The sequence below is a fragment of the Pezoporus wallicus genome, unplaced genomic scaffold (genome assembly GCF_028554395.1).
Source record: "Pezoporus wallicus isolate ANWC-B61680 ecotype Strahan unplaced genomic scaffold, APGP_CSIRO_Pwel_v1 contig_7227, whole genome shotgun sequence".
In the NCBI taxonomy this organism is placed as follows: Eukaryota; Metazoa; Chordata; class Aves; order Psittaciformes; family Psittacidae; genus Pezoporus; species Pezoporus wallicus.
The window spans coordinates 966,965-979,789 of record NW_026637191.1 but is presented as its reverse complement, the minus strand read 5'-3'; the positions used below and the strand labels follow the sequence as shown (position 1 = coordinate 979,789).

The window sequence follows — 12,825 nt, the reverse complement described above, 5'->3', positions numbered from 1 at the left end:
GATGCTCTGAAGTCAAATCCCCTCTATCCCTCTTCACAGCAGCTCTATTTGTTACCTTATCATAAGCTGCACCAATTACATAGAAATATGCAGTAGACATTTACAACTCTTGAAATTTCAATAACATCTTCTCCTTTTATAAACATGTATCAAATCTCCTAGGCACACAGACAAGATACACTAATTCAAACTGACCTCCAAAAAATGTAAAAAAGTTATGGATAAGCTTTCAATTATCAACATGACAATATGATTTACTTGTTAATTCAGCCCAGACAGAGGTTCTAGGAAACATATTCCTAGTAGCCTAGAAATATATCTTTTAAATTGAATCTATTTTCATGCGACGTATTTTATCAGTTATGTTCTTATTACATGATAGGGAAGCATTCCCATATTGAGATACAAAACAAAAAGTTCCACATCAAGAGTTTCCCATTTTTTCAATTAAAACATTAAAAAAAAATTCCCATTTACACACTTGAGTCCAAGAAAACAAGCCGCAGATTTGTTAAACCAGGTCCATACATGTTATATTAAAAATAATCTCATCACATTTAGTAGACCAATAACATGACTATGTAATCTAATTCGCATCTCTGCAAGGTTCCAGGCTACACGTTTCTCAGTAAAATACCAAGCCATTGTAGCAATATAAAGCTGTCAAGTACAATAAAAAGAAAAAATGAAGGTGCTCTCAAATCATTAGCTGAAGATTATTTATGAAAGTTGCAGGTTGCTTTCTCCTATCAGAACCAAATTACCAGGCAGTTTTCACCTCTGTCTTTACTCGTTATTGCTTGAGATTTTCCAAAACATGTTATTTTTGCCTTCTTCCTTTCTTGTTTTTTTGAGTTTTTTTTTCTTTTCAAACACCATCACACTTTTGTCCACAGACAACAGGATATGCCACCTTTTCATTCCAAGACTGTGCAAATGCACTAACAATAGATTAATCTGATCTAATCTGGCACACTCTTTTGACGGCCTGGTCTACCTTCACAGCTGCGAGCGAGAGCAGGAAGACTTAAAAAAGAATTTCTTCCCTTTTTTGTCACCTAATTTTTTAAGTCTATAATTCTGCAACAAAACTTATATTCGAAGAAGGGAAAGGCAGAATAAAAACAAACAAACAAAAACCCCACAAACAAACCCCCAAACAAAAAAAACAATCAAAACCACAGGGAGTTGCCAAGGAGTTTAGCCTTCTTGAAAAGCTTTTTAGGCTGTAACTTCCATGCAGAATCACTTTGCATTGTACTGGAAAAGCTTAGGAAATTGCAGTCAAATCAGATGTTTGGGCTTGTAGCACCCAAGCAAAAGGACTTCAAAAGGGCTCCTGCAGACAGCACTCATCGTGCATCTTCCCATAATTTCCATTTCACAATTTAAAAAAAGAAAGAAGATATATTTTATATTAGGATGTCTTACAATAACATATGGGTGCACCTGTGCTGGGGTGTAGGTATCTGGAGGGCATGCCCACGTATCCCCAGCATAGCCCAGCAGGGACGTACAGGCAGATCCACCAAAGAATCTGGTGCAAGTAGCCTAAGGAAAGAAAAAACCCTGTACTTTCATTCTTACCTGGGTAAAGAAGGGCTCATAGATCTCCACTCCTTTATCAGACCCTTGCAGCAGTACCTCTTGGCCACGTCGCCAGCTGTACCGAACGGGTGGATTGGAGTTGGCAACACACCTGAGAAACACTGTTCTCTCATAGTAAAACTGTTCTTTTGCTTCTCCAATGCTCTGGTGGACTGTTACTATTGGATCATCCAAATCTGGAAGGACAGAAAGAAGAACCAAGATAAAGTCAGGCTTCAGTGGACTGTACAATGTTTCTTCAAGGGGAAGTGCGTGCATCTCATTGTATACAAGACAACAGCAAACCGAAGGCAATACAGCTCTCTAAAAGCCACAAACATAAATTTTCAGACTTCTGAAGCAAAACTCAGTTTTAGAGATTTTTTTTTTTTTTCATCTGCACAGCACCTCCCACAACTTGGTCTTCATTTTTGACTCAGTCTTTTGTATATATTATATATACATGATATCATACATGATAATGTAAATCATATTTCTGCTGTGTTTCCACTAGCACTTAGGTTTCATCTGGTTTTCATCTTTACTACTTGTTTCTTATGTATGATTTCAATTTAAATGTCTCTTAGACAAAATAGTTTATAAAGCTTTGGAAATAAACAGACTAATTTGCATACTAATGTAGGATCCAGTAGAACATAGACCATGAGCATGCAGCTGTTTTCCTTTAAAGCAGTAATTCAATACAGCAATTTAATGCATTCTCCTTTCTTTTAGTTACATGCATTTAATGCCAAGCAGGTAAATTCATCACAGGCTTTAGAACACACTTCTCTTGATTAAAATACAGGTATCATATAATTACTCCCACTGCATAAGCTCAAAGAAAATTAGATCCCCACAACAGAATTCATTCATCTTGTATAGGGAAGAAATAACGATAGCCCCTTGGAATATGAGTACACCTAATTAATTAATTTGGGCTTTATTCCATCAGGAACACCCTGTTCACAGAGTGTTACTACTGTGTTTATTATGAGCTTTCTCTGAAGGTACAAATACACTGAAGAAAGAAAAAATAGATAGAAAAAGAAATGGCTATTTTACTAAGTACTAGTTATAAACATTCAATCTCCAAACAACATGGTAAGCAAGTCTCTGGCAAGCTTTAGGAACAAGTTACACTGCCCAGAGGGTTGGCAACCAAGGGAGACTTACTTCTTGAAGTCTAGCCCCTGTGTTTCAATTGTACATCCAGCAGTTACAACACAGGCACTAGTGCTGTTACCCACAGAGAGTAGGAACAATTTGCCTCTACTGATCTACAATACACCTCTACCGATCTGGTCTGCAAGCACACAGCAACACATCCCCATGGGCAACTCAGCCTTTACTGAATTTCAGAACCTTACGAGCAGTATTTCTTCTTAAAACAAAATGTAAATAATGCTTTAAATAGTGCTTAATTAATTGCTCATCCACAAATCTAACCCTATGTTTGCAGAGTCTTGTGTGACTAACTACTCAAATTCATCAGGGTTTTTTTGAGGCCAGGATTCAGTGAAATGCAGACCAAGGTGCTCAAAGCTTAGCATGGTCACCAGTGTCAAAGGGAATGTGTCCATGCACAAAGGCACCTGCACACTTGAGTCCCTTTTCAAAGGTGTTGAAAACAAGGACAGTTATTTTGGAAGATGCATCACATGTGTTTTTCGACACTGTCCCACATGATATCCTTGCCTCTAAATTGGAGCGATATCAGTTTGATGGGTGGACCACTCCGTGGATAAAGAACTGCCTGGATGGCCGCACACAAAGAGTTGTGGTCAATGGCTCAATGTCCAGCTGGAGACCAGTAATGAGTGGTGTCCCTCAGGGATCGGTGTTGGGACCGGTCTTCTTCAACATCTTTGTCGCTGACATGGACAGTGGGATTGAGTGCGCCCTCAGCAAGTTTGCCGATGACACCAAGCTGTGTGGCTCGGCTGATACCCTGGAGGGAAGGAATGCCATCCAGAGGGACCTTGACATGCTTGTGAGGTGGGATGATGCCAACCTCATGAAGTTTAACCATGACAAGTGCAAGGTCCTACACCTGGGTCAGAACAATTCCAAGCACAGCTACAGGTTGGGCAGAGAAGAGATTCAGAGCAGCCCTGCGGAGAAGGACTTGAAGGGTGTTGGTTGATGAGAAAATGAACATGAGCTGGCTTCAGTGTGCGCTTGCAGCCCAGAAAGCCAACTGTATCCTGGGTTGCATCCAAGGGAGCGTGACCAGCAGGTCAAAGGAGGTGATCCTGCCCCTCTACTCTGCTCTTGGGAGACCTCACCTGGAGTATTGTGTGCAGTTCTGGTGTCCTCAGCATAAAAAGGACATGGAACTGTTGGAACAAGTGCAGAGGAGGGCCACGAGGATGATCAGGGGACTGGAGCACCTCCCGTATGAAGACAGGCTGAGAAAGTTGGGGCTGTTCAGACTGGAGAAGAGAAGGCTGCATGGAGACCTCATAGCAGCCTTCCAATATCTGAAGGGGGCCTATAGGGATACTGGAGAGGGACTCTTCATTAGAGACTGTAGTGACAGGACAAGGGGTAATGGGTTAAAACTTAAACAGGGGAAGTTTAGGTTGGATATAAGAAGGAAATTCTTTCCTGTTAGGGTGGTGAGGCACTGGAATTGGTTGCCCAGGGATGTTGTGAATGCTCCATCCCTGGCAGTGTTCAAGGCCAGGCTGGATGAGGCCTTGGGTGATATGATTTAGCGTAAGGTGTCCCTGCCCACAGCAGGGGGGTTGGAACTAGATGACCTTAAGGTCCTTTCCAACCCTAACTATTCTATGATTCTATGATTCTATGATCCTATGTCCTTTCCCCAAGTACCACTCAAACTCCAGTATACTGTGGGAGATGGACCATCACTGTAGCAGCTCTTTAAAAATTCAGGGGTTTGGCAGTTTGAAAAACTAGAGGTGAGGCAGAGGCACATGGAAACCTAATGTTAACAAACTGAATAGATTAGCATGTTTCAAACATCCACACTGTAAAGCAGCTTGCATTTAAAATTATTCTTTAGATGCTTATTTTCATTTGCATAACAAGAGCAAAGCTTGAGAGTCTCTTGATTAATTAGAAACAAAACATGTTCCAAAATGTGGAATAATTCAAGCAATAATACCTTGTAATGGTGCATGGATTTTAAGTAAATGTTACCTTCATTCTAGTCTACAAAACATTTAATTTAATATCACAGAAACAAATTATGGAACTGTTGCTCCAAATTAGGATGGCATTTTCTAATAAGATTTCATTTTTGTTTTAAAGGTTATTTTAAATCACTGTAGCATATGAAAAGGGATGAGATTGCTGAAACGTTATGTCTTCTACCCATGCACTAGAAAAAAAAAGAAAAAGGAAGGAAAACAGCTTGCTTCAGTTTCTAGGGCAAAACACCTGTTTCCTGTATTTTGATCAACAACAAAACATTTCACACATGAATGCTCTCCAGGGTCTGCTTATTAAAGCACATACTTGGACCACAAACAAGGATGACTGGCAGCCAAGAGCCTCCAACACCAAATTCATTGGACCACTCCTCAAATTTTCATCCTTAGGTAACAGTGAGTCCTCTTAGGTGAAGCACACACAGAGTCCAAGTCTTGACTTAGCTTCATTTTGATGAAGTTACTTAAGACCACACACACTAAATCACTTAAAGCCTAATATCAGGAGTTAAGGCAACTTTGAGGCATGCCAGAGTAAGGTGGCAATCAACACCCTACCACAAGGCAGTCTGAGGCTGACTGGACAGAAAACAGCTTTGCAGAAGAGGCTGTGGAGGTCTTGGTGTTGAAGCTGAACAGGAAGTGGCTGACCACGTCCAGGCTGCGACAGGAGAGTGCAGTCAGCAGGCCCAGGGAAATGATCCTTCCCCTCTACCCCATATCTGTGAGACAACTGAGCATCCTGTCCAGGTCAAGACATGGATGTACTGGAGCAAATGAAGGAAGCCACCAAGAGGACCGGAGAGCTGGAACAGGTGCTGCAGAAGCAGAGGCTGGGTGAGCTGTGCTGGCTAGCCTGGAGAAGGTAAGATGAAGAGGAGATCTAATTTCTATCTTTGACTGACTACCAGGAAGTTACAGAGAAGGCGAAGGAAAACTCTTCTTAGAACTGCAGAGTAAAAGACCATAAGGTATAAGTTGCACCAAGATAAATTCTTCCTGGTTATAAATGAAAACAAATTCCCCATGCAATTTTTACAAGGAGCACCATGGAAAAGACAAAGGGTGATGGGCGCAAGTTACTTGTGGGGAGATGCCTAATGTACAAGAGGAAAATTTTTCACAATTAGAACAATCAGCCATTGGAATAATCTCCCCATGGAAGTGGGAGATTATTGGATTCCCTAACACTGGACACTGTCAAGATTCAGCTAGACAGGGTGCTAGGACATCTAGTCTGGGTCATGTTTTGTGTAGAAAGGGTGGACCAGATGGCCCTTGAGGTCTTTTCCAGCCTGCGTTTCTATGATTCTACGATCAGACAAGTGCCCAGAGAGTTTATGGGGTACCTTCTTCGGAGACGTTCAAAGCTTGACTGGACACAGACCCAAGCAAGCTGATCTAACGGTGAAACTGGCCCTGGTTTGAGCAGGGGTTTGGACAAGAGATCCTTTCCATACCATGCTCCATGATACCATAAGCCATGATAATACCACTTGCTTGCAACGGATGCATGCTAGATGTGTGCAAACCCCCTCTGACAGTTGGACTCCTTAACAACAGAGAGGAGCAGGCACCCTCTTTCTGCATGGCACGGTACTACGATGGTGGATGGATTGTGATTAGAGTATAATGAAACTGAGTAGAGGATAGTGCTCTAACCATGCCACTCAAGACTTGGAAGTCAGATGCAGAGACTGTGAGAATGAAGACTTAAGCCCACTGTAGGAGAGGATCTGGTTCGAGATCATCTTAACCTGAATGTGCACAAGTCCATGGGACCTCATGAAATCCATCCACTGGTCCTGAAGGAGCTGACAAATGAAGTTGCTAAGCCGCTGGCCATCATATTTGAGAAATCATGGCTGTCAGGTGAAGTTCCCAATGACTGGAAAAAGGGAAATATAACCTCCATTTTCAACAAGTGGAAATGGAAGACCCAGGGAGCTACAGACCACTCAGTCTCACCTTTGCGCCTGGAAGGATCATAGAGCAGATTCTCCTGGAAAACATGCTAGAGCACATGTAAAACAACTAGGTGGTTGGTGAAAGCCAACATGGCTTCATCAAGGGAAAATCATGCCTAACCAATTTGTCAGCCTTCTATGATAGGGCTATAGAACTGATGGGCAGGGGCAAAGCAGCTGCAGGTGTTGTCAATGAGAAAATGAAAATTAGTCAGCAGTGTGCAACTGCAGCCCAGAAAGCCAACCGCATCCTGGGCTGCATCAGAAGAAGCATGAGCAGCAGGTTGAAGGAGATGATCCTGACCCTCTCCTCTGCTCTTGTTGAGGTGTCCTCAACATAAGAAGGACATGGAGCTATTGGAGCAAGTCCAGAGGAGGGCCATGAGGATAACTGGGCTGGGGCACCTCCCATATGAAGACAGGCTGAGGAAGCTGGGGATGTTCAGCGTGGAGAAGAGAAGGCTGAGTGGAGACCTGATAGCAGCCTTCCAGTATCTGAAGAAGGGGGCCTACAAGGATGCTGGGGAGGGACTCTTCAGTAGGGACTCTAGTGATAGGACGAGGGGTGACGGGTTTAAACTTAAACAGGGGAAGTTTAGGTTAGATATAAGGAAGAAATTCTTTCTTGTGAGGGTAGTGAGGCACTGGAATGGGTTGCCCAGAGAAGTGATAAATGCTACGTCCCTGGCAGTGTTCAAGCCAGGTTCGACAGAGCCTTGCACAACAAGGTTTAGGGTAAAGAGCCCCTGCCCATGGCAGAGAGGTTGGAACCTGATGATCTTAAGATCCGTTCTAACCCAAACCATTCTATGATTCTATAGATTTAGATTAGATACAAGAAAAAATGCTCTTCAGTATGAGGGTGGTGAGACACTGGCACAGGTTGCCCAGAGAAGCTGTGGCTGCCTCATCACTGGACGTGGCTTTTATCAGTCAGGTCTACTGGAAGGTGTCGCTGCCCTGCATGGCAGGGGGGTTGGAACTGGATGATCTTTAAGGTCCCTTCCAACCCAAAGCATTCCATGATTCTAGGAAACATGAAAGAAATTTAAGTTGGGAATAGGAATGTGGCAAGCTCTCTGACAAAATATTTCATAATGGTCAATTAACAGAAAATTTGCACTGCAGAACTGATTTTTCCCTCAGCTAGAAAGATCCCCACAGCTGCATCAAAGCAAAAGCAGCAGCACTAATAGGAGACAAAATAATGCTTGCAATTGTTGTGAGATTTCGCCACATCCTCAATTGCCTGCCCCCCTGTTGGGCAAGGTTAGACAAATGTTTTACTAGATTGTTGTGTGAGACTATATTTTGTCAAGCAGCGCAAGAGCTGCAAACATAACAAAAAATATGGGTTTTTTATAATACTGCCATGGTATTCTGCAGAGTTATTACAATGCAGGCACACAATTCCAAATTCAATGCCTTTAGACAGGCTATTTTCAACTCACCTGATCTTGGTGGCATTTATACTGACTTGTGAAAGCTCCAGTTTCAATGTCTAATTGAATTGTTGCTAATTGATATTCAAATTTCAAAATAGACTTAGGAAAATAAACTATTTAAAGCTCTGTGCATATGTGTAAGTATCTGTGGGTGCTTCTTCCTGCCTAGAAGCACTGCAACACTCAGAGACTCAGCTACGGATTTCAGATATTGCACAGAAATTAACCTGGGAGGAGGAAACAGAGGAAGTCACTTGAAGAGACAGGGAGATCTTATGCCATGGAAAAAGATTAAGCACTGGGAAGCTCAACAAGATGAATTTTTGAAATGCTTTACAAGAGGGAAAAAAAACCCAAACCTAAAAATTTCATTTTCATTTTAGGTTGATCAAATTATAAAGAGTTAACAGACTAATCATTCTTTAAATTAAACAGAAGTCATGGGTGTTGCTACATAGTTAGTCTGTTAATCAAAATGAAAATAATTACAGAAGTATGTTTTCCATAGAGGTTTATGCCACTATTAGGTTCAATTTTTCAGTCTTAATCATTGAATTAAACCAAACAGTTTCCAAAACCCAGATGGCACAGACATGCTAAACATGCTAAACTTCTGCATTGGAAGAATTCCCTTCACATATCCTTAAGCTCTCAAACAAACAAAAATCTCAGTATAAGGTGTTCTGGATCTAGTCATAAAATCATCATAGAATCATAAAATGGTTTGAGTCAGAAACAACCTTACAGACCATCCATTTCAACCCCCCCTGCTATGGGCAGGGATACCTTCCACTAAAGCAGCTTGCTCAAAACCCCATCCAGCCTGGCCTTGAACACTGCCAAGGATGGGGCAGCCACAACTTCTGTGGGCAACCTATACCAGGGCCTCACCACCCTCCCAGTGAAGAATTTCTTCCTAGTATCTAATCTAAAGTGCACTGTAAATTGTATCAAGACAGTCAGAGATGTTGGTGCAGAAGATGTACAGAATTGTGGCAGGTGCTATCCATGTCTTCTCCATGCTGAATCACAACACACTGGAGTCATCACACTGGCTCTGAGTAGGAAACATGGACCATCTCCTGCAACCCTCACCTGAGCTGCAGGAGAATTTCACATACACAAACAGGAGCAGGATCACAGACTGTATTTCCTATATCATTCCTTTTCAGCTGCTGGGACTATACAGCTTGCTGATTTCATTTGTTATTTAGCTGCCTTTGTCTTCAGATGTTCCAAGCAAGCAAGCAATGCTTGGAAGTCAGGGTAATAATAAACCATGCAACCAAAACTGCTTCAGCAAGACACCCAGAGAGGAGATAGCAGTGACACATATATTTAGCCTGACTAACTCATAAGTTATTCTTAAGTATAAAAGTAGAATGTTTTTCATGCTATTTTCTTTATTATGCACTCCTTGACCTAACACGATCTATCAATAGTTACTCAGGTTTGAAGTGCTTTATGGCAATGTATTACATGAAGCAGTCACACATGATTCAGAAAATCCACAAGAATTCAAAAAGACCTACTTCCTGTGTACCTATGGAAAGGACAATGAGCTGTCTTGCATGCCATCCATTAGTACATGCCCTGTGGAGACACAAGAGCTTCAAACAAGCTGGAAACAGGGGAGCAAGTTACCTGGAGCTCCACATAAGATATTTTTCCCTCTACAGCCCTTTAAAAGAGATTTATTATGCATCTGCAGTGCAGTATGGCATGTGCACTACAGATACAACAGTAGAAAGCAAGAATCATTTACAGGTCCAGACGCTATAAGAAAGCAAGGCTGTCTTCTTTGCTCCCACAAGACTGAGAGTGTGGCCCTAGGAGACCCCTGATGAGCTTATATTGATTTCCAATAGCATTTTGGGAAGATCAAATACATGCTAGAATGTTGTTAACATGCTCAAACACAAAAGAACAAACAGAATGACCTTAGTAGTTAACAATTCCCCATGCAGCTCAAGACAATTTCTGCCTGCCATGCTTTACTGACAGCTGGATTCTATCAACAAAGAATTCAAGAGGAGAAATACAACGTACACTTGGCAATGTAGTTTTATAGAAACATTTGCTTTATTCTTTTAATGAGGTTATAAGCACACCTGCTTGAAACCTGCATGAACTGTTCATATGATCAAGTCCTAACCACATCAGGAGGATGGCACAGGGCATACAGCCCTGCATAAGGGCAACAATGATTCTGTTTATCCAAGGACACGAAACTGAACCAACACTCATTATTTATGAGACTGAATTAGCATTGGAATCTCTAGACAGCAGAAACACTGGTGCTGAGGGTTTTGCTTTCATAGCACTGGCAGCAGAAAACAGCAACACCAACTACAATACCAAATTTCTATATGCAGATGTATGTGCATACACTAATAAAGTTCAATGGATTTCCCAAATAATGAAGAGTTGGATGCTCAAGCAGAATGATACACACCTATGAACTTGCAACAGAAGTTAACAGTGCAAGACCATACCCTGCACTGTCTGAAACAGATGCTGCCAAAGACCTCAGCACAATCCTGAAAGAGATGTGACCACTGGGATCACTGAGTACTGTGAGAGTATGAATATAATTTTCTTTCATATGTATCAAAATGATGACCTGAGCACAGGATCCTAATCTGGTGTCAGCCTTTGCTAAGTAACATTAAAAAATTAAAGGGCAAAGAAAAGACCAACAGAAAATTACTTATGTAGTAGAGAAAGGGCTTATGACTCCAGCTTGCAGTAAAGATGTAAAGAGCAAGGCACATTTAAATTTCTCAGAAAAAAAGACTCAGTGGTAAATTTATTATAGGATGTAAGCACCTCATGGTGGGAAACCAGCAGGTACAAAAGAGCATTTTTGGTTACCAGTAATATATACAACAAGCAACAATAGCTGGAAATTGAAGGAAGCCCAATTCAGATGGGAAAAAATCAGTTATATTTTTGAAGATAAAGCAGTTGAACAGAGGAACAGACTACTTGGGCATACAGAGGATTCAATACATTACATTCAGTATAAGAAGATGCCCTGGGTTCAGCAGTAGCAGTCATTTTTCTCCTTCTTGGTAGCTGTTGCAGTGCTGTGTTTTGACTTCCAGCCTGGGAACAGTGCTGGTAATACCGATGTTTTCGGTTGTTGCTAAGTGATGTTTACCCTGACCAAGGACTTTGTGAGGCTCATGCTCTGCCAGGGAGGAGGGGAAGCCGTGAGGAAGCAGAGACGTGGCACCTGACCCAAACTGACCAAAGAGGTATTCCATACCACAGCACGTCATGCCCAGGGTGGGGGGTAACTGGGAGTTACCCGGAAGGACACAGGCTTCTGGGTGGGACTCGTGTCTTGGCCGGTGGTATCGCATTCTCTTCCCTTGTTATTTTCCCTTATCATTGTTCTAGTTGGTGGTAGCAGTGGTGATTTGTGTTGTACATTGGTTGCTGGCTTGTTCTTGTCTCAACCCGTAGGAGTTGCACTCTTTCAATCCTCCTCCCCGTTCCTCCGGGAGCGGGGAAGGGGAGAGCCCTGGGGTGGGGGGGGGGGAGGCCTCGGTTGCTGTCAGCCCAGCACCACTCACTGGGGGTGAGTGAACGAGCTGTCTGGCTGGGTTTAAACCACGACACTTCTTTTGGCACCCAACGTGGGGCTCGAGGGGTTGAGATAACGACAGATCTGACTGGATTAATAGTCACTCATCACAATGCTGATTTATTGGCTCTCAAGGTTGTTCCTCTTGATCTCACAGTTTCAGTATATCGTATCTTACTTCCATCCGGTATTTGCTGTATTAGTGTTTTTCAAGTGTGGGGCTTGGGCTAAGGTTTTTGTCTCATTGTACTTTATGGTAATGACTTGTAATACAATAGAATCATTGATCAAGAAACTGATCTGGCTTATGCTCCCAGTGTGGTCACCACCTTTATACTTTGGGAGGTATATAACAGAAGTGCTTAGCAATTACACATCTTTTTTCTCCTTCTCAGGTGCTCAACCTGTGAAGGAGACATTCTTTTACCCTCCCAGTCCTCCCTCCTCCCCCCAGACTATTTACATTTGAGAGTTTTGAAGTTTTTGAATGGCCTTTTAATGCTGTTGAGACTTGTTTGCTGATGGTGATGGGAATCACCATGCTAACACGCATACAGAGTGTGTTTTGCCCACAACTGATTTCAAGAGTTAAGCAGAATCAGGTTTGGTTCTTGTCTGGGGTCAAACGACAATGTAGGAGGACCAAGAGATTTTCCCTGAGGCTGGACAGTCATGAGTGGCAGGGTGTGTGGGATAGTATGGGCAAGTATCTAGGTCAGTGGGCCCCTCCAGTACTTTGGAATTTCACCACTGAACAACTGCAAAATCCAGAAGAATTAGTAAAACACTTAAATGAGGTGTGTGGTCATTCTGGCCATACCAGAGATGGACAAATCACGGCAACGTGCTGGGGCTTGGCCTATGCTTACAGGGCCTTGTTCAACACTATCCAGCACCTTCAAAAGGAAAAGAATGTTGGCGGATCTGAGGGCAAAGCAACAGTCGCTACTCAAACTTTGGCTGCAATGAACAGCACAGCTACCCCAGCGGCAAGTACAGCAGCTGCTGAAACTTCAACTGCAACAGACAGCGTGGTTACCCCAGCTCCAAGCACA

At 42.5% G+C, this 12,825-nt stretch overlaps 1 protein-coding gene across 1 annotated transcript in view; it reads right to left on the bottom strand.

The window, feature by feature from the left end:
- Positions 1-12,825, bottom strand: part of MDGA2 (MAM domain containing glycosylphosphatidylinositol anchor 2) — a 375,792-nt gene that overhangs the window by 174,201 nt on the left and 188,766 nt on the right. The window contains exon 4 of the mRNA XM_057403838.1: positions 1,588-1,784. Coding sequence (XP_057259821.1) covers positions 1,588-1,784 — 197 coding nt within the window. The remainder of the gene's footprint in view (positions 1-1,587; positions 1,785-12,825) is intronic.